Below are 26,499 nucleotides of genomic sequence, written 5' to 3'. Positions count from 1 at the left end.
CTTTCCTTCCAAGGAGTAAGTGTCTTTTAATTTCATGGCTGCAATCACCATCTGCAGTGATTTTGGAACCCCCCAAAATAGCCACCTCATATTTTAGTGCATGCTCGCCTTTTGAGATGGTCCATATTCTGTCAATGAAATGTGTAGCTCTCTAAATAAATCCACTTTTTACCTATCACTTTGCCTCTTGCTGAATCCCTTCTGCCCTGAGAGATAAAGAACTTGAGCTTCATGGACAGGGAGGGAGGTAGGAGGGAGGTTTGGGATGGGGGACACATGTACACCCACGGCTGATTTATGTCAATGTATGGCAAAAATCACCACAATATTGTAAAGTAATTAGCCTCAAATTAAAATGGATTAAGAAATTTTAAAAAAAGATAGTGGGGTTGAGTCCCAGCCCGTGGGCTCAAGTCCCAAATCTGAGTTTTGGCTGGGTTCAAATCCCATCTGAGTTTTGTGGTTTCAGGAGTTTGGAGCAGAGAAAGGTTTGTTGTAGGGCCAAGCAAGGAGAACGAATGGCTCATGCTCAACAACCCCAAACTGTTGGGGGGAGAGAAGTTGTTATAGGCAAAATGTGGGGTGAGGGCCGCAGAGTGTGTGTCTTTCTCCTGATTAGTTTGTGGTGAGGTGCCTTGTGCTCAGCCTGAAGTTACCATCCTCCACCTGGATGAGGGCTTTAGTTCCTGAAGAAGAACTCAAAGGCATTGCTGTGTATGAGAAATGAAATGCTTCCTACCATATCAGTACACAAGGGTGTCACAGTCGTCGGGGATTGCAGCCCTCCAACGTGAGATGGTGAGCCCTTGGGGAACTTGGGAAGGGGTAGAAGACCTGCCATCTAGCAGCCACCAGTTGCCAGCCACTCCCTAAGGAGAGCCCTGAGGAAAGGAAGCTCAGGATGTGAAAACACAGGACACTGGTCCCAGATAGCTGAGCTGCTCTGAAAGGTTCCAGTGAGCCCAGACTCTTGCATCTTCCCATACATAGAAGAGCACTACATTCCTTAACTTGGGATACCTGGTTTTCTTTGAAAGTGAAAAATGTCGCTCGGCTGTGTCCCTACCCTTTGCCACCCCATGGACTGTAGTCTGCCAGTCCATGGAATTCTCCATGCAAGAATACTGGAGTGGGTAGCCATTCCCTTCTCCAGGAGATCTTCCCAACTCAGGGATGGAACCCTGGTCTCCTGCATTGTGGGCAAATAGTTTATCATCTGCATCACCAGGGAAGCCCACTTTCTTTAATTAGCAATAATCTTTTGATGTTCAGACTACCTGCAAAACTTCTATATAACCTGGATCCTCCCCTCGCCTCCTCAGAGCAGTTTTCTTGGGGTACTTGAGATGCTGCTTCCCAGGCTTGAAGTCCTAAAAATTCCCACCGAATAAAACATAACTCTCAACTTTTAGGTTGTGAATATTTTTTAAGTTGACATGTATTTCCCTTGAGGAGGAACCAGGATCCTGCTTTAATGGCTGCACCAGTTTCTTGGTTGACCCTCTTTTGTTTCTGCATTCTCTGCCTTCCCTGATTAGTAATTGTTTGAATCTGCTCTTTGGTACTCAGGAAGGTCTAGGAGGTTGAAGCCTTTACCCTGCAAACAAAAAACTGGGGACACAAAGGTTTTTGTGCCCAGGAGAACCTCACAGGGTCTTGCTCAGTTTCACATGAAGTTTGGGTTTGGGTCTGGGGGAGAACCTGAGGAAGACTGGGGCAATGATGCTCCTTAATATAACTGAGTTATGACCCCAGAGTGACTAAGCAATCACTGTACTGAACTGGGTGAGCAGATTCTTTCTGCAGTTGCAGGCTCTGTTTCTGAAAATCAAAATGAGCTACAAAATAAATAGGGCCTTTTGGTATATTTTTTTGGTACACCTGTATAATTCATATCTGTTAGTTACTGACATGTATCCTAACTGGACACTAGTACATGTGAAGCGTGGTTATAAAAAAAGATTTTTAATTTTTTTAGACTTAACTACAAGCATTGGAAAAGAACCTGATGCTGGGAGGGATTGAGGGCAGGAGGAGAAGGGGATGACAGAGGATGAGATGGCTGGATGGCATCACTGACTCGATGGACATGAATTTGGGTGGACTTCAGAAGTTGGTGATGGACAGTGAGGCCTGGCGTACTGTGGTTCATGGGGTTGCAAAGAGTTGGACACGACTGAGCGACTGAACTGAACAAACATTTAAAAACAAACTCAAAAAAAAAAAAAAGAAGCTCAAAAGCAGATCATAGAACTATGATCTTATGTATCAGTCAGGGTTTGTGGACTATCAGTAAACAAAGGATGTTGCTGCCATTAGTCACTGCAGCCACTTTGGACCACACACCTTGAGGGGATTCAGGATGGAGGAAAACAGAGTACTGGCCCTACATACCTAGATAAGGTGCACATCAAAGGAACAGTTTTAATAAACCCAGATGTTTGCATCTTCCCATACATAGACATCTTCCCATACATCTTTCCTTGCCTTCGTGGCTCAGGCAGTAAAGAGACCTGGATTCTATTCCTGGGTTGCAAAGATCCCCTGGAGAAGGACATGGCTACCCACTCCAGTATTCTTGCCTGGAGAATCCCATGGACAGAGGAGCCTGGCAGGCTATATATAGTCCATAGGGTCACACAGAGTCAGACATGACTAAAGCGACTTAGCATGCATGTGTGTTAGTCACTCAGTCGTGTCCGACTCTTTGTGACCTCCCATGAGCACACATTTCTCTTGTGTCTGACTGTAACCCACCAGGCTCCTCTCTCCATGGAATTCTCCAGGCAAGAATACTGGAGTGGGTTGCCATTTCCTAGCATGCGTGGATACATAGAAAAGTGCTAAATTCATTGAGATGTCTTGTTTTCTTTAGTTAACAATAACTTTTTGATGTTCTGGTTCTCTATTTTTTGCTTTTGCAAAACTCCTTTGTATCCTGGCTCCTCTCTTATCTCTTCAGAGCAGTCCCTCAGAGTAATCTGAGATGGTAAAGTCCTCATAAGTCTGCAGAATAGAACATAATTCTCAACTTTCAGGTTGTGCAATTTTTTTCAGTCAGCAGTCTCAACAGATTGAAGGCAGGAGGAGAAGGGAACGACAGAGTACAAGATGGCTGGATAGCATCACTGACTCAATAGACATGAGTTTGAGCAAACTCTGGGAGATGGTGAAGGACAGGGAAGCCTGGCGTGCTACAGTCCATGGGGTTGCAAAGAGTCGGACACGACTTAGCGACTGAACAAGAGCAACAAATCTCAAAAAAAGCCAGGTGTGCTCATACTTGGATAATTTGAGGGAAGCTTAAAGTTATGGCTGGCCTGTGGGGAACCTCAAAATACAGCAGTCCTAGTAGATAGTGCCAGGGGCCTGCTAACTCCCTGAGACCCAGAGGCCAGGGAAGGGAGTGCTTCCTGGGACCCTAGCAGACAGAGGGGACACCTGGAGATGGGCAGTGACCTTCAGTGGTCAAGAGGTACAGACAGCCTTCAGCAACTCAGCATGGAGGGAGTGGGGAATAAACACTTGGATTCATGCTTTCTCTCCCTCCCTCCCTGCTGGAAGCCAGGTGGCAAAGGAGACACTGATGTCATCCTTGAATGGATTGGCCTCTTGGGGTCCAGCTAACCAATAATCTTAATTCCATCTGCAAAGCACCTAGATTAGAATCTTGGAAATGTTAGAACTCAGCCAACTACAACAAACAACTACAACAAAAAATAAGCGTTTTGCCAAACTTATGTTACTCACTTTTTAAAAAAATTACAGTGATCTTTTAGAAAGCAGATTTATTGAGAAACAATTTACATGCCATGCAATTCACCCATGTAAAGTGTACATTCAGTGTTCTTTGGCATATTAGCAATTTTTAAAAATTGTGGTAGACTATATATTGCATAAAATTTGCCATTTTAAGTGTACAATTCAGTGCCGTTAAGTACATTCATAGTGTTCTGTAACCATCACCACTATTTATATTCAAAACTTTTTAATTACCCTAAGCAAAAACTCTGAAACCATAAAGCAGTAAGTCCCCATTCCTCCTGCCCCTAGCATCTGGTAGCCTCTAATCTACTTTGTGTCTCGATGAATATGTCTATTAACATAAGTGGAATAATAATATTCATTCCTTTGTGACAGGATTATTTCATTTAGCATGATGACTTCAAGGTTTATCCATGTCGTAGCATATGTAAGAACTGTATATCTTTTTATGGCTTGATATTACTCCATTGTATGTGTACTTTAGATTTTGTTTCTCCTTTCATCTGTGGATGGACTCAGGTTATTTTCATTTTCCGGCTTTTGTGAATAATGCTGCTGTAAACAGTGGTGTACTTGAAGCATCTGACTCCCTGCTTTCAAGTTTTTGGGTATATTCCTCCAAGTGGAATTGCTGGGTCATGTGGTAATTCTATATCCAACATTGTAAAGAACTACAAAACTGACTTCCATGGTGACTGCACTTTACGTTCCTAGTGGAAATACACAAGGGTTCCAATTCTCCACATCCTCAACACTTGTTCCTTTCTGTTTCTGATAGCCATCCTCCATCTTAATGGGTATGAAGTGGTATCTAATTGTGATTTTGATTGGCATTTCCTTAAAGAATAATAATGTTGACCATCTTTTCATGTGCTTATTAGCCATTTGCATATCTTCTTTGAAAAAGTGAAATCACTCAGTCGTGTCCGACTCTTTGCGACCCCATGGACTGTAGCCCACCAGACTCCTCCATCCATGGAATTTTCCAGGCAAGAGTACTGGAGTGGGTTTGCCATTTCCTTCTCCAGGGGATCTTCCCGACCCAGGGATTGAACCTGGGTCTCCCGCATTGCAGGTAGATGCTTTACCCTCTGAGCCACCAAGGAGTCCCTCTTTGAAAAAATGTTTATTCAAATCCTTTGTTCATTTTTAAATTGGGTTGTTTTTGCTATTGTTGTTGATGAGTTGTAGTTCTTTATATATTCTGGATATTAACCATTATCAGATAGAGGATTCACATATACTTTCTACTCTTTCATGGGTTGGTTGTCATTTCACTCTCTTGAGAGTATCCTTTGATGCACAAAAGTTTTTAATTTTGATGAAGACCAATTTTTCTTTAAAAAAATTTTTTTTATTGGGGTGTAGTTGGTTTCCAATGTCGTGTCACTTTCTGCTGTATAGCAAAGTGAAACAGTTGTATGTATACATGTATCCAGTCTTTTTTTAGACTCTTTTCCCATGTAGGTCATTATAGGGTGTTGAGTAGAGTTCCCTGTGCTATACAGTAGGTGCTAATTAGTTATCCATTTTGTATATAGTAGTGTGTATATGTTTATTCTAATCTTCCAACTGATCCCTCCACCTCCCCCCTGATAACCATAAATTTGTTCTGTGTTTTCTACATCTGTAACTACTTCTGTTCTGGAAATAAGTTCATTTGTACCATTTTTTGAGTGCACATGTAAGTGATATCATATGGTATTGCTCTCTGATTTACTTCACTCAGTATGACAGTTTCTAGGTCCCCATGGACCTAGATAATAAATAATGCTGCAAACAGCCTTATTTCATTCATTTTATGGCTACATAATATTCCAACGTACATCTTCTGTACCCATGCCTCAGGGAACAGACCTTTTGGTTGTTTCCATGTCTTGGCTATTGTTAATAGGGCTGCAGTCAACACTGAGGTGCATGTATCTTTTTGAATTATGGTGTTCTCTGGACATGTGCCCAGGAGTGGGTTTGTTGGATCATATGGCAACTTTTTTTTTTAAGGAACCTCTACAGTGTTCTCCATAATGGTTGTACCAAATTATATTCCCACCAACAGTATAGGAGGGCTCCCTTTTCTCCACACCCGCTCCGGCAATTAGTTTGTATCTGTCTTTTTCTTTTGTTGGTTGTACTTTTGGTGTCATATACAAGGAATTATTGCCAAATTCAATGTCAGGAAGATTTTTCCTCTATGCTGGCCCCCAAACAATTAACAGCAGAAGTCAGAACCCACAAATCTGATTTTTGGAGAGCAATGCTGGTTCTTATCTCTCAACCTGGTCCTAGTGAACATGGGCTACTGTCCCCATAGCTGAGCGTCTTGGGGCTGGGGAAAGGGGATGGCTGCCACTATTAAGGGGAAGCTGAAACTTAGCAGTCTCTTCATCAAACTCTCTCCTGGGTGCTGCAAGCATTCTACTAGACACAAAGTTCTAAAGTAGTTTATTCAGATGGCTCCTGCCAGTTCAACCACTGTTTTGATAGAGGGGTGGATTCCTAAAGCTTCCTATATTGCACCATCTTCCCTGACATCACTTTAATGTATCTAGATTTTATGACCAGAATAAAACACTGGTATTAATATTTAGCCCTAATATAAGTTATCCATCAGTAAGTCCACATCGGCAGGATGTATTAATAACTGATTCCATTGGTGGTGCCGTTTTATAGGCAGGCCCTGACGCACCAGGTCCCTTCTTTACAATGATTGCAACCTCATTCCTGCCATTTCTGAGCCCCCTTCACTCCGTCCAAGTCAAAGGCCCATTCTCATCCCCCTCAGGGGCCAACATAGGTGGAACTACCCTTTGGTGGCAGTTGAGAACAGACCAGGGGGGTCTCACTCCAAGGCCAATGCCAGGAAGATATCTTTGTTCTTTCTGGATATGAAAAGGGTGGGGCGGGGGGGGGCAGGGAAACACAGTTCATCTTCAGAACTGAACCAGGAAATGCTATTGCCTATAGCTAAAATTTTTATAAAAAATGAAAACAATGTTTAAAAGGGTGAAGTCCATGATAGAATTATTTTAAAGTCAATTATCAGCCCCTAAGTTTGCAGACTCACTTGGGGGAAAAAAACCATCCCTTATAACACTAGGGGCTAAATAGGTTTTGCAGATTATTAAATGACTGTCTTTCCATTGTGAATCTGCCTCCTGAGATTAAGTATCTTCATTCAAACAAGATAAAAGAAGACTTTTTTAACAAAAAAAGTTTATTTTCTGCACTAAAATTTATACAGCTGTAAACTCAAGGAGTTATCCAATACTTGTACAAATCTGGGGAACAGTTAATAAGCACCTTCAATGGTTTCCACAGTTTACAAATTTACCATTTAAAAATATTTTAGAATGAATCTAGCAAAATGAATAAAATAGTTATAAACATTATACAAAAATCATGACAAAAACATTTGATATAGAGGATTGGATATGGAATGATAAATAGAAAAGGAAAGTTAAACTAATTTATGTGGTTGGGCTATAAAAAAGACTCATGTGTTCCCCAAACCTTGTGATTCTTGGGAATATAGTTGCTTCTCAAAACAAACTTCAGTTATTCAAGGAAAGGGTCTTTCCATTCAGGCTCCTATGTGCTGCAGAAAAGAGGTGTGTGTAGCGGGGAGTTCAGGGTACTGAGGTTTGCAGATTAGAAGAGGGATATCTTCCTTAAGAAGAAAAACAGGGAAATTCTTCCATGTCGTTAAGTGTAGAAGTGTCCTCTGGCAAAGAACATACCATTTTTTCTTTGGCATTATTTAAAAGCTTTTCTTATTGCTATTGTTAAATCTTCTCCTTTATCCTTCCTCTTGGGTTTTTCATTCCTGCTCTTGGTCAATCTCTTTGTGATACTTTTCACTGAGTCGTCTCACTTCCCTTAACCCAATCTTCACCGACTCAAATTCCTTATCCTTAGCTTTCAATTCAAAATTTCTATTCTTTTAGGACTTTGGGAAGCAGTGACCACCCCTCCAAAAAAAAGTAACACTAGCTATATATGGTCAGGAAATGTTTTCTACACAAGCTCTAGAAACATAAATGTGAAATGTGGTAATGGTCCTTTTAATTACACCAAGGAGCAACAAAGTGTCTGGAGGACTAACATTCAGTTTGGCCTTCCTGGATTGTGTCTTTGGATGAGAATACAGCGAGCAAGGGCCATGGATGGAGGATAAACAAAGGAGCACAGAGCTCGTGGCTGATTGTAGATCGGCTCTCGTGGGTGGAGGGCAGATGTGAGGGACTACAGGGGGTCACTGGTACCAGCCCCAGCCTGTATCTCAGATGGGTCTCCATGTGGAGGCTGGACACAGGTGGCAGCAGTGGGGCTGTGCTGCCCCAAGAACCAGATGCTACGATCCAAGTGCTTTGGATAAAAAGGAATACTTTGGTAATCTTTGGTATAATTTAAGGCACATCAATAAAATCCCCATCCTCAAATATCTGACTCTGCACCTTGAATTTCTCTGGACACTCTTGATTTAAGCCTTTGACTACCAACAACTACTGCAGAAATGCCAGTAACTTATCTGGGAGAGGCTGCTCAGTATCATCCACCAAATACCCATATATCTTTTGGACAGGGTGAGTTTTGGCCAAAAGGCAGGGCTTGCTCACTTCCTGCCTTGCGCAGGATGCAGGTGATGTAGAACTCAGGGGTTAAATGCTAGGAGTATAAAGAGGGAAATCAGAGCACCAAGAAAAACTGTGGGAGAGCAAACTCCCTCCTTCGCTCACAGCCTTGTTGTGTCCAGCAGCTGAAGGAACGATGGGTGTCTCAAAGTGAGGCTGAGCTCGTAAGGCCACAGGAAGTGGGGCAGCTCAGGCCTGGGGAAGCTCTGCTCACCATGGGGGCATGAAGGTTGGGGCCAGTTTCCAGCACCAGGACGGGGCATATAATCCTCACTCAGGGCTGTATAAGCCAGTCCGAGGGCTGGGATCAGGGAGACTTTCTTTGCGTAGGAGTAGAGGCTTTCGCATTCCAGAAGCTGAGGGCATGTGTTTTGGGGAACAGTGAGGGCAATGCTGTTGGGGCTCAGGCTGGGTTGGACCTGGGCCTGGTGGCCATTCAGCCACCAGGTCAGACAGTTTTCAGTCTGGACCCTTTCAAGAAGGGTGCTGCTGTGAAATACTTTGGAGAGCACACGAGGAACTCTTCATTTCTGCTCGATACAGTCAACTCCCAGGGTGTTGTCAGGGCAACGGCAGGTCCTGCTTCCTGGGGTGGCCAGGCAGAGGTGCGTGCAGCCGCCATTGTTCACTGAGCAGTAGTTGTGACCTGGAAAAGGCAGAGGCAAGCTCAGTGGTTCAATCAGGTAAGACAGTGACCTCCACACTGGCCCGCTTTTTGGTCTCTGGGAGGCCAAGCTTACGGGGGGTCCTGGAGAACAAGGAATTTGTATAGAAAATTTAACTCAGCTTATCTCCTGGCTGTTTCCTCATCATTGAGGATTTGCCAAATGTGCCAAAACCTTGATTCCTGATCTGGGGGATATGCAGATTTACCATCAAAGCTATTAGCAAAGCTCAGGGGAGGTTTTTCAGCTCTGGTCATAGCATGGAGTTGGAATTTTAAAGCAGAATGTGCTTTCTATCCAGCTTGGCCGCTTGACTAGGGGGCAGGAGGGAAGTCAGGAAGGAGGCAGCATAGCATAGACTTTGCAGCCAGGTGCCTAACCTACCCCCATGTCTGCTGCCATGAGCACCGGAAGTGACCGTGTGACTCTGGGCAAGTGGTTTCAGTATCCTCATTTATAAAGTGTGCAAAATAATAGCACCTACCTCAGGGCTTTCTTGAGGATTGAGTGAACCAGTGGATACAAAGCACATAGTGACTTCTAATACATGGGATGTACCCAGCACACAGGAAGTATCACATCCATGTTTGCGATTATTATTACTATCAATTATTGTTGTTGTTGTCTGGCCAAATGGATGAACTTTTAAAGCAGGAGAGATCCTAACACTGCTTTTCCTACTTGGGACCTGAAGACACTATACTTTTAGACCCACTCCAAGAGTCAATACTTTTCCTCACCTTTATCCACTATCCACTTCATTCCCTAACATTTTCTATTGATTCATCTGGTTTACCTACTAACTAATGAAGATCCTTAATGAAATGGACTAGGTCTCACCTGCCCTGTGATCAGGGCTAGCAGAGGCCACACAGGGGGCAGCCAGAGTGTGGGCTCTGAGCCCCAGGGGCCAGCCCAGCCCCTGACGACTTACAGCACAGGTGACTTACCTTCAGGACACTGAGACAGGGCGGAGGTGATGCCATACAGCCGGGTCTGCTTGTGGGGGTGGAAGGAATCCGTCTCTTTGGAAATGGTGAGATCTACAGCGACCACAGAATTCCTACAGAGTGTCAAAGGATGGAAAGTTAAAACGCATCTAATGGCAGGATTTCCCTGATGGTCCAGTGGATAGGACTCTTCACTTCCAATGCAAGGGGCGTGGTTTGATCCCTGGTGGGTGAACTAAGAGTCCCTCACGCTATGCAGTATGGCCAAACAAAACCCAAAAATATACTAACAACAAAAAACACATCTAATGGCTTGAACTTTTCTCTACAGGGCAACCTCTTTTGTCGCTTGGAGGATAAAGTGAAAGTATTAGTCTCTCCATCCTGTCTGACTCTTTGTGACCCCATGGACTGTAGCTGCCAGGCTCCTCTGTCCATGGGATTCTCCAGGCAAGAACACTGGAACGGGTAGCTAGTCCCTTCTCCTGGGGATCTTCCCGACCCTGGGATTGAACCTGGGTCTCCTGCATTGCAGGTGGATTCTTTACTATCTGAGCCACCAGGGAAGCCCTTGGGGGATAAATTGGAGGCCATAAACGGCTTCCCAGGTGGCTCAGACAGTCAAGAATCTGCCTGCCCATGCAGGAGATGTGGCTTTGATCTCTGGGTTGGGAAGATTCCCTGGAGGAGGAAATGGTAACCCACTCCAGTATCCTTGCCAGGGAAATCCCATGGACAGAGAAGCCTGGTGGGCTACAGTCCATGGGGTGGCAAAGAGTCAGACAAGACTGAGCACAGACAGACACAAAAAACAGATACATTGGCCTTACTTCCTAGCCATCCCTCCCTCTTCCTGAAGCCTGCAATTCTCCGGCTTCTTAAAGAGAGAACAAAAGTCAGCTAGCTCTGCCCTCTGGCTCTAAATTCCAAGCTGGGATACCCACTTTCTATACTGATGCTCCTGCCACAGCTGCTTGCTTGGTTTAAGCCTACTTTCCTGCAGGAAAGGTCAAGAAGGAACTTTGGGAATACTGCAGTTTAAGAATTATAATAAAATAGTGGCATGGAGTAGGCATGGTCTCTCCTAGGGAGAGAAGGCACATGCACAGGACGTCCCCATTTGTGGACTTGAAGCTGCCCATCCTGGAGCATCCAGATGACACATGGCACCCTCTGCTCCCCGAAGGTCTGGCCCTCTCCTTCCTCGCCCTCCTCTCTGACAACCAGAGGGTGAGGCAGAGGGGGCATCTCTGGAGGCGGAAGAGCCAAGAGATGGAGCCAAGAGGCTGCTTGGAAAGGGTGTGGCCTCCAGAGAGGGCAGCAGGGCAGGTCCCCCAGCCCCCGCGCTGCAGCAGCTGACGTACGTCTTCCAGTCTGTGTAGTACAAATTCTTCCCGAAGCTCGTAACCCCAAAAGGATACTGCAGCCCTTCAAGAACCGTGTGTCTGTTGGGCTGACCAGGCTTCAGGCACTCGGCCCGATGGGTGCCTGTGTGGGGTGAGAACAAGTCATCCATTGTTCACACAAGAAAAGGCCCCTTTGTGTCCAAAACCAAAAGCAAGGAGGGCAAGGGTGAGAGTCAGTGTTACAGGCTCAGACCCGAGAGAACACACGATGTGCTCTTCTAACCTGGGAAGTTGTCTGTTCATCCTCCCTTGCCCCCCCTCACTGGTCAGTCCCACCTCCATCCGGTACCCATACCTGGTTCTGATGGGGAGAAGGGAGCCAGAGCAGAGGAAGAGCACCCCGTTTCACCCACTTCTGGAGCAGCCAGGGGCTTAGTAAGAAGGATGCCATCTTCCAGCTCCTGTTCAAATCCCTCCTGCCTCTCTAGACCTACCCTCCCCCCTGCCCCCATTTTCAGAGCCCTCAGAACTGCTAAGCTGCTCCCACTGGGCTAGCAGCTACGCACAGCCGCGCATCAATGCCTGCATTATGACCAAGTAAAGGCTTGAGTTTCCACTTAACTGTGCATGCCTTACTTCCTGCATCTCCCGTGGTACCTGACAGTGTCTAGAACAAAGGAGGAACTCAACAGAGACTGGATGGATGATTGACATTCTTTCCCAACTGAGCATCCGGCCCACATCAGGGGCACCCCAAATCTGCCCAGGCAGGAGCGCACACACTGGGGCTGCCTTACTTTATCTTCCTTGGCTTCAAGTCCTGCCTTAGCCCTGCTTGGGGACAAGCAGGAGCTACAAAAATGTAAGTCACGAATTGCTTAATAGGTACCAGGATAAGGACAGGCTCTGGGGGTCAGCAAACTTTTTCTTAAAGGGCCAGATAGTAACTATTTTAGGTTGTGCGGGCCAAGAGATGAAATCAAGGATATTATACAAGCATTTGTATAAGCTTTTAAAATGTAACATTTCAAAATGTAAAAACCTTTTACAGCTCCCAGATTATACCGAAACAGGTGTCCAAACCATTTGGCACAAGGCTGTAGTTTGCTGACCCCTGACCTGAAAGATTGAGAATACTCCCTGGACTACATCAAGCTGAGGGAAACAGCTTCAGAGCAAAGATATGCAGCTGATGTTTGTGCAGAAAAAAAGCAATTATCTTATTCCTTATTCCCCACAACAGCTACTCTTGATAGTACAGTGGGTAACAATGATTATTTGGTAAAAAACGAAGCCCTGCTCCGACCCAGGAGCCAGGCCCGGGGCTTTCCGTCACCTGCATCCACCCAGCAGAGCTGAGACGAGTAGGCGTCGAAGGTCAGCCCGTTGGGCAAGCCCAGGTCATCCTGCACCAGGACCCTCCGGTTAGTGCCATCCATGTAGGAAGTTTCAATTTTGGGGTTATCTCTGTTCCAATCTGCCCAATAAAGATTCCTGGAGGAAAAGGAAGTGAGAGGGGAAGAGAAACAATGAAGACGCATAAGAAAAAGTTCACTTAAAGGCACTTAAAAAGAACCTATGATAGGGAATTCCCTGGCGGTCCAGGGATTAGAACTTCGCATTTCCACTGCAGGGGGCTTGAGTTCAATACCTGACCAGGGAATTAAGATCCTGCATGTCATGCAGTGCGACCAAGAAATTCAAAAATAAAATAAAAATTAATGGCTATAAAGGATCTGGAGGTGCCAAGACACACTGCCCTTGTAAAGACCCTTCTATTTAGTTTTTCACTTGAATCCTGTTACTAACAACTTCACTTCCCTGAAATATAACTGACATATCTCAATGAAACTGTTTTTAAAAAATAGAGCACCATAACTAACATAAACACATGGGGATTCTCATATGCTGTCAGCACACAGGAAGGCACAGCAGACCGAAGGGATGAAGCCCAGAAGCAATGCTGGCAGAAGTGGTCAAGGCACCTGAAATTAGAGAGGCAGCCAAATGGCCACAGAACAAGAGATGTGGCCTCATGTCAAAGCATCAGGGAGACAACGGGCCTAGGGTACAAGACTCAGAGCCTGCAGTGAGGGAAAAAATGTGCTCACAAAACCCCTGGGGAGGGCCTCCAAGGTGTTCATGCTGGGTTGGGCCCCAGGAAGGAGCCCCAGGGGGACATTGATGCTACCTTGATATTCTTCTGTGGTTGATACAACTCAAATATTTGATTAACATTCAATCCAAGTGGAAATACCCAATTTCTGAGCTGTCAACTTACAAAGCTCTTGGTAAAAGATCTGAAAGTGGAACATGGTACTGAGTTCATGATTCTGGTGGATTATAATAAATGTTCTGGCTTCACCTCAGATATCTATAAGCCACCAACTGTGGACTCATTCATCCTAAACTCATTCACTTCAGGAGAGCAATGCTGGAGTTACAGTCAAACTCTGAGAATATGCACAAGGGCAGATGCAAATAGAATAGACACACACAGAGATTTACACAAAGATACCCTTTCACGGGGGCTTCCCTGGTGGCAAGACGCTCTGGAGGAAGGCAACCCATCCCAGTATCCTTGCCTGAAGAATCCCAAGGACAGCGGAGCCTGGCGGGCTATAGTCTACAGGGTCACACAGAGTTGGACACGACTGAAGCAGCTAAGCATGCACGCACCCTCTCACGGAATCTGTTGCGATGCCTCTGGGATTCACCAAATCAGTCTCAAACAGCACGCGGCGCTGGGTCCCGTCTAGCTTTGCAACTTCTATCCGATCCAGGTGAGAATCGGTCCAGAAGATGTTGCGCCCAAGGTGGTCAAGAGCAATGCCTTCAGGGCTTCCAAGATCTAGAAGCAAACACCGAACATTGTTGACTTTTTTTTTTTAAACGAGTGAGATGAGGTTTTTCTGATTACTCAGTGCTATTTCATCTGGCATCCAACCCTTGCACTTTGAGAAAACCAATGGGAGTGTTAAATGCTTGTTAAGATAAATAACACTTAGTGACAAATGTTACACTGCTACTCATTCTGTGTACCATACTGCGAATCCAACCCATAAGGATGCTGCAGCTGTGGCCCTGCCTCGAGGAGCCCAGAGCCAATCACAATTCAGACTGAGTTCCAGGTTCTATGGGAGCATGGAGGAGGAACGCTGGACTTAGCCTGGGAGACCAAGGAACACTTCCTGGGGAGGCAATACCTTATAAGGCTGGCTACTGCAGGAACAGCGGGGGTTTCTCAGGCAAAGATCCTGGTAAAAGTTTTCCAGGTAGTGAGACCAGCACACTGATGTAAAGGAAGAATGGATATGGCTTGAAGTATACGATGTTATTCTGTGTGGCTGGAGACCCCGAGGGTGGAGGGTGGCAGAGATGAAGTTAGGATGCCTGTGTTAACAAGCTTAGAGCTTATCTCTTGTGTAAAGGGGAGAAACAGGAAGATCTAAAGATGAGGAATGGACAGACTTATCTTATTCATCAACAGGGGAAAAAAGGTCATTTCCAAGAAATAATATATGCAAGAAATCACAGCTGTTATTACTTTCATACAAGTGTTAAGAGTACAAAGAAGGGGTATCAGTGTTGCAAATAACACCCCAGAACTCTTTACTAGGCTCTAAGTAACTGATTTTCAAGCCAGGGGTTGCTGCAGTATAAGCTGATTGCAATGGGAGCCTTTAGCACCCACCAAACCTAACCAGGAGTTCAAGATTGCAATGGTTTCGTGACTATAAATACAACCAAATTAAAAGCTAAAACCCTACCGGGGTTTTACTGGGGTCACCTTGGACTCTCTCTCCTCTGCTGATTATGGAGCTGAAGGTCATTTAGTACGGCTGGAAGTGGAAACAGGAAGGGGAAGAGCCAAGGATGGAGCTACCCTGCCCCAGGGACCTGGTATGACACCATCCCTGCAGCACTGTATTCTTTCATCAATAGAGAAGCAGTCCGGACCTTCAGCCCGCTCCATGTCAGCTTTCACTAAACTCCTAAGATGATCATGACTATGAATGATGGAAACATCTAAGCCCCCTTGAAGGACTTCCACCAGAGAAAGCTTATTAAAAGTTAGAAACAAGCGTTTCTAATTCTCAACAAGGTCTTTATTATTTCAACCCAAAGCAAAGATTTATAAAGTACAACAAACTGGTTCCAAATCAGGAAAGGAGTATGTCAAGGATGTATATTGTCACCCCGTTTATTTACATTATATACAGAGTACATCATGCGAAATGCCGGGCTGGATGAAGCACAAGCTGGAATCAAGATTGCAGGGAGAAATAGCAATAACCTCAGATATGCCGATGACGCCACTCTTATGGCAGAAAGCGAAGAACTAAAGAGCCTCTTAATGAAAGTGAAAGAAGAGAGTGAAAAAGCTGGTTTAAAACTCAACACGGAGAAGGCAATGGCACCCCACTCCAGTACTCTTGCCTGAAAAATCCCATGGATGGAGGAGCCTGGTGGGCTGCAGTCCATGGGTCGCTAAGAGTCAGACACGACTGAGCGACTTCACTTTCAGTTTTCACTTTCATGCATTGGAGAAGGAAATGGCAATCCACTCCAGTGTTCTTGCCTGGAGAATCCCAGGGACGGGGGAGCCTGGTGGCTGCCACCTATGGGGTCACACAGAGTCGGACACGACTGAAGCGACTTAGCAGCAGCAAAACTCAACATTCAGAAAACGAAGATCATGGCATCCGGTCCCATCACTTCATGGCATATAGATGGGGAAACAATGGAAACAGTGAGACTTTATTTTGGGGGGGCTCCAAAATCACTGCAGATGGTGACTGCAGCCATGAAATTAAAAGATGCTTGCTCCTTGGAAGAAAAGCTATTATCAACCTAGACAGCATACTAAAAAGCAGAGAATTACTTCGCCAACAAAGGTCTGTCTAGTCAAAGCTATGATTTTTCCAGTAGTCATGTATGGATGTGAGAGTTGGACTATGAAGAAAGCTGAGCGCCAAAGAATTGATGCTTTTGAACTGTGGTGTTGGAGAAGACTCTTGAGAGTCCCTTGGACTGCAAGGAGATCCAACCCGTCCATCCTAAAGGAAATCAGTCCAGAATATTCATTGGAAGGACTGATGCTGAAGCTGAAGCTCTAATACTTGGGTCACCTGATGCAAACAACTGACTCATTTGAAAGACCCTGATGCTGAGAAAGATTGAAGGTGAGAGGAGAAGGGGATGACAGAGGATGAGATGGTTGGATGGCATCACTGACTCAATGGACATGAGTTTGAGTAAGCTCTGGGAGTTGGTGATGGACAGGGAGGCCTGGTGTGCTACAGTCCATGGGCTCACAAAGAGTTGGACACGACTGAGCGATTGAACCAACTGAAAATATTTCCCACATCCCTGGAGGGAAAGGGACGGTGAGACTGATCTCCAAAGACTCCTTCCGACCTTCAGACAAAATCAGAAGAAATCATTCTGGGGTATATTTGGAACGAGTACATCCTGTCTGAGAGGCACAGGCTATTCAGACATGGTGGGACCAGGGAAGACTGTTTAACGAGAGTATCTTTACAAGTTCCTGGAAGGAACTCCATGCCAATTGTCTCTTTAGAAATAGTCTGGTCTTGACGTCAAACCCATGAGCAACCAGAACTCCTCCCCCAACCAGAAAAATACTTCTTTATGGGCTAAGGAGCCAAAGGAAAGGCCTGGAAAACCTCATCCTTTCCTGTGAGTCAGGGCAAGATGGGAAAACTGCAGGGCAATATATTCCACACTGATTATATCAAAAGGAAACAGATGATGATACTTATTAAAGATATCTGGTTAGGACCTTAACTCAAGGAAAAACAGAGAAGCACAGGATTCAGACATTATGAAATTAGGAAGAAAAAGAAAAGATACCCACTGCCATTTTCACTCACTAGGAATATACCATGATGAAAATGTAAGTGGAAGTTTCTTTCTCTTTTTTGAAATTAAAAAGACAATGTATTCCTAGTGATCTTTCTTTTACAAAGATCACATTCTGATTTAATTCTGTGTTTTCCCAGTGGGTTTTTGTCTGGAATGTTTCTTACTGGTCTTAAAGCTTTCTTGGATCTTTATCAGTTCCAAAAACAACAGGAAATAGCAAACGATGACCTACTCCCCACTTCCTGTGGGTTTTGAAGTCAAATTACAGATAATAGCAACATTTTCAACAGCATTAACATGCAAAAAGGCATCTTCAAACTTCTATTCATTAGAAACTTCATTCTATTGATTAAAGCAAGCCATGAAAACTAGCAGACATTATTTAAATAGCACATTGGCTTCCAGAAAAGGATTTGAGGTCTGTGTCCATAGTCGACATGTTTAACTCAACCTCAGCTTAATTCCTGCTATACTATCTCTTATGAAGGAGCCAAGGAAGGAAAAATATACCCCAGAGGCTGTTCCACAGGCACAAGGGCCTTTCTGACATTATCAAAAGTTGTTATGGAGATGTTAAATTAGAAAAGCTACACTTAGCCCTTGGAAGAAAATCTATGACAAACCTAGACAGCGTATTAAAAAACAGAGACATCACTTTGCCGACAAAGGTTCGTCTAGTCAAGGCTTTGGTTTTTCCAGTAGTCATGTTCAGATGTGAGAGTTGGACCATAAAGAAGGCTGAGTGCCAAAGAACTGACACTTTTGAACTGTGGTGCTGGAGAGGACTCTTGAGAGTCCTTTGGACTGCAAGGAGATCCAACCAGCCAATCCTAAAGGAAATCAACCTGAATATTCATTGGAAGGACTGATACTGAAGCTGAAGCTCCAAAACTTTAGCCACTTGATGCTAAAGGCAGACTCATTGGAAAAGACCCTGATGCTGGGAAAGACTGAAGGCAGGAGGAGAAAGGGACGACAGAGGATGAGATGGTTGGATGGCATCACTGGCTCAATGGACATGAGTTTGAGTAAACTCCAGGAGATGGTGAGGGACAGGGAGGCCTGGCATGCTGCAGTCCATGGGGTTGCAAAGAGTCAGACACAACTTGGCAACTGAACAATAACACTCAGCCCCAAGCATCAGTAAAAAGAAATATCAAAGAGGCTCAAATATTTTAAAGATGTATCTTTGCTTTTTCCCCCAAGCCAGGAAGTCCTTAAAGATGTAACTTTGAGTGTTTTGCAGAGAAAACAAGATGATTTTACACAGCACATATCCCTGGCATGGCAATGTCTTTTGATTGAAAATATCTGCAAGGCAGCTGGTTAAGCCACAGACTTAGCAATGTGCAATATTTGACCTTTTCAGTAAAGGAGAATTTTTACAGGCCCTTGGACTTTTTGTCATAATGGACTTGAATCTTGATAAAACATATCCACTTAAAATAGTCTTGATGTGTTGAATGTAGGCATTAAAATAACAGAGCCCTTGGCTTAAATTGGCACCTGTAAGTTAAGGAATTGAGGTTAAATGTTGAGGGGTGGGCTGTGCCAAACTGTCATGTGGTTTATCATTAGTGATGCAACAAAAACAGAAATGTCTGTAAAAGTTCAGCCTGATATGTGGTACTCCTCTGGCAATCTGAGCAAGGTCCAGTGAGGGTGAGATGGAAGAGAGGAGACCCACCCCACCAAGAGGTTACAGGTTGAAGTGATAACCCTTCAGCTTGAAAACTGTCTTGGGAATAGACTCACCTCTCAGGGACAGTATTTGCCAATATGCTTGTGACCCTCCCATCTTTATGATTTTTCTGTTTTTTGCCTAATGGACCACCCCATGGGGCAGACAGTCTGAGAATCAACTCTAGGCTCAGTAGCCAGAGGGAGACGCATATATCCAAACTGGATGGTTGAGTTTAGCCTTTATTATTCCTTAAAATGGGCTACATAAGCTTTCGGAGACAGGCAAGGCCACTTACCCTGCTTTAATTTTATTCTAGCACCACACCCCAGCTAAGATGTTCATGATTTAGTGATGAGTCCTTGGAGGACTGTTCAGAGAAGGCTAGAAAGGGTGATGTTTGAGCCCGAGAACCTAGTCCATCTCCGATCACCATATCCTGCAAGCAACTATACACCGCACAATTCTGCTCTCTCCCCCAAGAGCCACGTGGGCTACTAAAAGCAAAACCAACAATGATGCTTGCTCACCTTGTCGAATGATGGTGGTTGGCTCTCCGCCATGCAGACTGGCTCTCCCGATGGAAGGCTGACTGATGTCGGTCCAGTAAACCATCTTGTCCACACAGTCGAAGGCCAGTCCAATGATGACTTTGTCCTGGGAGTGTACAGCAGTGGTGAGAGTGGTCCGTCTACTAGTGCCTCAGGATAGGAGGAATCTTTCATGTGCTTACAGGCATTTGGACACCTTTCAAAATGAAGTGTCTTCAAGGCTTTTGTTCATTTTTAAAATTAAATTATTGAGTGGCAGGAGTTCTTTATAAACTTCAGATTAAAAATCTGTTGTCATATGTGTGTAAGTCTGTATATTTATGGGGCTTCCCAGGAGGCGCTAGTGGTAAGGAACCCATCTGCCAATATAGGAGACGTAAGAGACATGGGTTTGATCCCTGAGTTAGGAATTCCCCTGGAGAAGGGCATGGGAACCTGCTTCAGTTTCTCTCAGCAAATAGCACTTTTTCATTTTCTTAAATGATGTTTTTTGGGAGCAAAAGTTTTAAATTTTTGTAAAGTTCAATTTATTATTCTTTTATGGATAATGCTTTTTGTATATTATCTAAGAAACCTTAACTGAAGATCATAAAAAAGAAATAAAACACATAAATATTGGAAAGGAAGAAGTAAAATCACTCTATTTTAAGACAATATGATTATTTACATAGAAACTCCTAGGGAATCTATACTAATATTTATTAATAATTGAATCTAGCAAGGTTTCAGGATCCAAGATCAACAGAAAACTGTATTTCCACATATCAGCAAAAAGTAGAATTTTAAGATAATAATGTTTGCAATAGCAACAAAACCAAAATATTTTAGACTGAATACTATAAAACATTGCATAGCAAAATTAAAGATGCAAATAAATGAAGAGATGTTAGTTTAATGGATCAAGAAATTTAATACTGCTAAGATGTCAATTCTCCCTAATTAAGAATTAAAGATCCAATGCTATCTATATCAAAATCCGAGAAGGCTTTTAATTCCTTCCTTTTTTTTAAAGTAGAAACTTACAAGCTCACTCCAAAATGTATGTGGAAACTTCAAGTAAAGACCCTGGACACCATAGAAATGGAAGACCAGGAAGATGTTTTAGGGGAGAACTAGAGTTATCAGCAAACACTTCCCCTTCAGAGGTCAGGTCATAAAGGACACAGAGACCCTTACCTTACACCATATACAAAAATAAGCTCAAAATGAATCAGAAACCCAAATGTAACAATTAAAACTATAAATCTCTTAGAAGAAAACATGGTTAAAAGCCTCATAATGTTGGATTTGACAATAATTTCTTGGTTATGACATCAAAAGCAAAAGACAGATAAATTGGATCTTATCAAAATGGAAAACTTTTGTTCAGTAAAAGATACACTCAACAAAGTGAAAAGTTAACCAACTCATGGAAGGTGAGGAAATATTTGCAAATCATGTATCTGATGAGGGGTTGATAAAATATATAAAGAACTCCTACAGTTCAGTAACAACAACAAAATAACCCAACCACAAAATGGGCAAAGGATATGAACAGATATTTTTCCAAAGAAGATATATAAGTGGCCCTTAAGCATATGAAAAAATGCTAACAAAGGTCCGTCTAGTCAAAGCTATGGTTTTTTCAGTAGTCATGTATGGATGTGAGAGTTAGACTATAATGAAAGCTGAGTGCCGAAGAATTGATGCTTTTGAACTGTGGTTTTGGAGAAGACTCTTGAGAGTCCCTTGGACTGCAAGGAGATCCAACCAGCCCATCTTAAAGATCAGTCCTGGGTGTTCATTGGAAAGACTGATGCTGAAGCTGAAACTCCAGTACTTTGGCCATCTGATGCAAAGAACTGACTCTTTGGAAAAGACCCTGATGCTGGGAAAGATTGAAGGCGGGAGGAGAAGCGGATGACAGAGGGTGAGATGGTTGAATGGCATCACCGACTCAATGGACATGAGTTTAAGTAAGCTCTGGGAGTTGGTGATGGACAGTGAAGCCTGGCGTACTACAGTCCACGGGGTTGCAAAGAGTTGGACATGACTGAGCGACTGAACTGAACTGAACTGAACTGAACATCCCTAATCATTGTGAATGTGAAGTGAAAGTCGCTCAGCCGTGTCCGACTCTTTGCGACCCCATGGACTATATAGTTCATGGAATTCTCCAGGCCAGAATACTGGAGTGGATAGCCTTTCCCTCCTCCAGGGGATCTTCCCAACCCAGGGATCGAACCCAGGTCTCCCACATTGCAGGCGGATTCTTTACCAGCTGAGCCACAAGGGAAACCCAATAATACTGGAGTGGGTAGCCTATCCCTTCTCCAAGGGATCTTCCCAACCTAGGAATTGAACTGAGGTCTCCTGTACTGCAGGTCAATTCTTTACCAACTAGAGAAATGCAAATCAAAATCACAAAATACCACTTCACACATATTAGTATGGCTACAATGAAAAAAACAGAGAATAATAAATGTTAGCAAAGTATCAGGGAAATTTGGAATTTTTGTGCTCTGGTGGTGGAATGCAAAATGGTGCAATTGCTCAGGAAAACAGTATGGCAATTCCTCAAAAAATTAAAAATAGAATTACCATGTAATTCCATGTCTGGTTTATTTCCAAAAGAAGTGAAAGGACGGACTTGAACAGATGCTTGTAAACCCATGTTTATAGCAACATTACTCACAAAGCCAGAAAGTAGAAGCAGCCCAAGTTCTCCACTGATGAACAGATAAACAAAATATGAAATATCCATATGATGGAATATTACTCAGTCATAAAAAGGAAGGAAATTCTGACACATGTCACAATATGGATGAAATCTGAAGATATCATGTTAAGTGAAGTAAGCCAGTTACAAGAGAGCAAGCACTGCATGATTCCACTAAGAGGTGTTTCCCTAGAACAGGCTAATTCACAGAGATAGAAACTAGAATGAGGTTGCAGAATGGATCCAGAATTTCAGTTTGGGACAATGGATGGTGATGACGGTGGTATTTAATGCCATTGAGTGGTGGCATTAGGTACAGTTAAACTAAAATACCTAGATGGTAAAAACAGATAGCTAGGTAGAGGTATCCATAAGTGGATAGATAAATGATTGATTGAGATAATAGATAGGAAAGACACAGTGAATATTGTTGTTTCAGCACCTTCCCCTCCACTGATCACATCTCAGTTTCCTGCTTTTCATAGCCTCATTTGACACTTAAGCCTCTCCCCTTGGTGTTGGGGGAAAATGGCTTTCCCATGGAATTTAACCCACTCCTACTACCTGGGAGTATGTGCTAGTGGATACAAAAGAAGAACAATGATTGCCCCTTGAGGGATTTATGCTTCAGTGAAGCAACGGGAAATCATAAAGATCACTTATGCATTCCTTCAGTAAATACTTTTAAAGTGCCAAACACTGTTTGGGGTCTGGAAACACCATTGTGAAACAAATACCTCCATGAAATAGACGGACAATTTCTGGTCTTGGTGTGCTTACATTCTTTTTTTTTTTAAATTGGGGTATAGTTGCTTTACAATGCTGTGTTAGTTTCCATTGTATAACAAAGTGAATCAGCCATATGTGTACACCTGTCTCCTCTCTTTTGGACCTCCCCCCACCCACCCCCTCTAGGGCATCACAGCACTGAGCTGAGCTCCTTGTGCAAGACAGAACATTCCCATTAGCTACCTGTTTTACACACGGGAGTGCACGTGTCAATCCCAATCTCCCAGTTCATCTTACCTGCCACCCCCACCCCCACCTCCATCCACTCATCCGTTCCCTATGTGTGCGTCTCTATTCCTGTGTTGCAAACAGGTTCATCTGTGCCATTTTTTTAGATTCCACACACACGCTTTAGTATGTGATACTTTTTTTTCTCTGACTTTTATTTCACTCTATATGACAGACACTAGGTCCATCCAGGTCTCTATTCTTGGTGGGAAGAGATACATGAGACATAGAACATGTACCCTGACATACAATGTATTGAGTAGTGCTGAGTGCTTGCTGAAAGACAGACGGGTGACTGGAGGCTGCAGTCTGAACAGGGCAGCCAGGACAGGCTTCTCCCAGAGGTGATATGCAGCAGAAATCTGTGTAATGCACATGTGGCTGTGTCTACGTACATGTGAACCGTGCAATGTACATGTGAACCGTGCAAGTGTCTAGAGTGAGAAACTCCAGGCAGGGGACGGCAAACGCAAATGCCCTGAGGTGCAAGTGTGTGTGGTGAGTTGGGGATCAGCCAGAAGGCGAGGGCTGCAGCCAGTGAGTGAGGTGTAGCTGTAGGAAATGGGGTTAGGACAGGTAGCCAAAGGCCATGAAAAGAACTGATTTTTTTTTCTTCCTCAGGGTGAAGGGGGAATCCATCAGAGGGCTTTGTGCTGGGGAAGAACAATCAAGGCTGCTTTGCAAGAGGCTTTTGAAAAGCATTTTTTACCATGGATGGACCTAAAGATTACCATCTCTAGTAAGTTAGTAAGCCAGAAAGAGAAAGACAAATACCATATGACATCACTCACATGTGGAATCTAAAATATGACACAAATGAGCTTATCTATGAAACAGACCCAGACAGAGAACAGACTTATGGTCGCCAAGGCAGTGGGGTGTGGAGGGGTAGGAGTGGGAGTTCGGGATTAGTAGATGCAAACTACTGTGTAGAGAATGGATAAACAACAAGGTCCTACTGTATAGCATAGGGAATGACATTCAATATCCTGTGATAAACCATAAAGGAAAAGAATGTGAAAAAGAATGTATATATGTGTGTGTGTGTGTGTGTGTGTGTGTGTAACTGAGACACTATGGTGTACAGCAGAAATTAACACAGCATTGTAAATCAACTATACTTTAGTAAAATAAAATTTAAAAAAAGAAGCATTTTTACTTTGCAGACTTGCTTTGACCTTGGCCAAAAAGAAGTGGGGGTGTGGCCAGTGTGTGGCATCTGTGATGTGGAGATTGATGCAGGCAGCAAAGACAGGGAAGTGGGGAAGGAAGACGAGAAGAAAGCAACATTTCTATCCAGAATTTTCAAGAAGGCTCTGCAACCAGCACTGAGGGGTGACGAGGATTTCTGCCGGACTTTCATCTCCAAGGCCTGATGGACCACTTGCTGCACTGTCCTGGCACCCCTTAAGTCCACAGTCAGAAATCTCCACCAGGTCTTAAGTTTGGTTTTCTGGCAGAAGGTCAGGATCCCAGATAAAACAATAGGTTCTCAGAAGTGTCCGACCTCTATCTAATGGACAAAAATTCCCCAGCTCACAAAATGCATCTTTGAAGCTTTGAAAAGCTCTGGTTACTGCCTCCAGGCAGACATGAGGATCTCATTTGAATGGCTGCCAAAAGATGAGTCACTTTGTGGATTTAGCAAGGATGGTGAGATCAAACCCGGCAGATGCGCGCAGATAAGATATAGCAAGTGCAGGTGACGCCCCCGACTAGGGCTCAGATTCCAAAGTGGTCTCTAGCAGGCACTCCATTTCTGTTCCCACCCTTGAATCTCCTGGGGGGAGGGGAGGGGACTTGGGAATAAAGTGATCCTATTTAGAGGTGGACACCCAGGGTCACACAGAATGAAGAGGCCCTGGGTCCAGGGATCTAGTCCCAGTCCCTGGTTTGACCACACCTGGCTTGTGGCTCCAGGCCACGGAAGCAGAAATCGTCACTAAAGTGCCATCAGCCAACACTTACCGGGGCGTGAAGCAGTGCCTTGGCTTCCGACTTGGTCATGGTGCTTCCCTCCAGGGGAAGGTGCTCTATCTTCCCTGTCTGGGCGAAGAGTAGGTGGGTCCCAGGAGGCACGGGGATCACAGCAGTAGGAACTGGGGGTCCATGGTGAACTGGAGGAGCCACTGTACTCAGACCTGGGTGGCAGGAGATGGCATTGAGCGAGGCCCGTATGCAGCAGGAATGCACAAACACACATGTGTGGGCAATGCACGGACTCACACACGTGCACCAACACACCCGGTCATGTCAGCTTCTCGGCACCACAAACTACACAGTCACATATGCCTATTAATATCTGAGAGCACAAGGAGCAGAAAGACTGCAGCCAATCAAAGGGCATTTGTGATGAAGATGACACAGGGCTTGAGGATAACATTAAACGTCAAGTGGAAAAAATGGCTCAGCCTCCCCCTTAATGGAACTAACCTGGCTAAGGGTGCCCCGCCCTGGAGGCTGGGCATTCAGGCTGCAGCAGCGATCCAAAACAAGGCAACAGCAGAAACCCCGAAATCCTGGCCACAGGGAACTCGCACCCCCATGGGAAGCTGCTGAGCATTTCCATGCCCAGTGGACTTTGAAAGTCTAGGCAAGTCCATCAGAGTGGACTTGCCCCACTCACCCCATCCCACGGGGGCAGGAGGGTCTCAGGCCCCACAAGCAGGAACACAGTCCTTCTGGACTGTCCAGGACAAAACGCGGGGCGAGGCTCATCCTCCCTGAGACGCAGCCTTGCCTCCTCCCCGCTGACCTGCGTGTCCAGCAAAGCTCTGGTTCACCTGACAGGAGAAGGTCCCAGGAAGGGACGGGCACCCTGTGCAGAGGGTAAGGAACACGCGGTGGGTGCTGGGAAACCTGGGTCCCCGCCCCGGTCCTGCCACTCACCACGTGGACACGTTAAGGACCTCTGCGGTGAGAGGGCAGAACCAGGTCATGGCCAAGCTCATTTTCAGTTCTTTTCTCTGGCCCATCGTGCCTGTTAGACCCACTCAGTGACATAAACCAATCTGGTGGAACTTTTTAATATCTCTCGAATCTATCCCTCCAAACACACTGCCTGTACTTCAGGTCAACCCTTGCCATTTCTCACCTGGATTAACTGCAAAAACTGCAGCAGCCCCCGCCTCCCCATGGCCACGGTCTCATTCCTTCCTCTCAGCTTTTCTAAAACTGAAACCTGGTCACACCAGCACCTGCTCAAAACCCTTCCTGGGCTCCCCCCTGCCCTCAGAATCAAGCCAGATGCCTGAGCAGAGCCTCTGATGTCTTCACTTCCACTCTGCTCCCCCGGCATGGGACACA

General features: G+C 44.6%; 1 protein-coding gene across 2 annotated transcripts in view; it reads right to left on the bottom strand.

Annotated features, from left to right (window-relative positions):
* Window positions 1–7,244: 7,244 nt before the first annotated feature.
* The window catches only part of NID1 (nidogen 1), a 92,429-nt gene continuing 73,174 nt past the window's right edge, over window positions 7,245–26,499 (bottom strand). For both annotated transcript variants that reach the window (XM_043925086.1, XM_043925085.1), the window contains 7 exons: window positions 25,162–25,334; window positions 19,458–19,584; window positions 14,037–14,208; window positions 12,694–12,851; window positions 11,376–11,499; window positions 10,012–10,124; window positions 7,245–9,042 (listed from right to left, as the gene is read on the bottom strand). In XM_043925086.1, the coding sequence (XP_043781021.1) occupies window positions 8,921–9,042; window positions 10,012–10,124; window positions 11,376–11,499; window positions 12,694–12,851; window positions 14,037–14,208; window positions 19,458–19,584; window positions 25,162–25,334 (989 nt within the window). In that variant the 3' untranslated portion in view covers window positions 7,245–8,920. The remainder of the gene's footprint in view (window positions 9,043–10,011; window positions 10,125–11,375; window positions 11,500–12,693; window positions 12,852–14,036; window positions 14,209–19,457; window positions 19,585–25,161; window positions 25,335–26,499) is intronic.

This window comes from Cervus elaphus, chromosome 15 (genome assembly GCF_910594005.1).
Source record: "Cervus elaphus chromosome 15, mCerEla1.1, whole genome shotgun sequence".
Lineage (NCBI taxonomy): Eukaryota > Metazoa > Chordata > Mammalia > Artiodactyla > Cervidae > Cervus > Cervus elaphus.
Note: the sequence above shows the minus strand (reverse complement) of the source record. Positions and strands in the feature narration are given on the sequence as shown.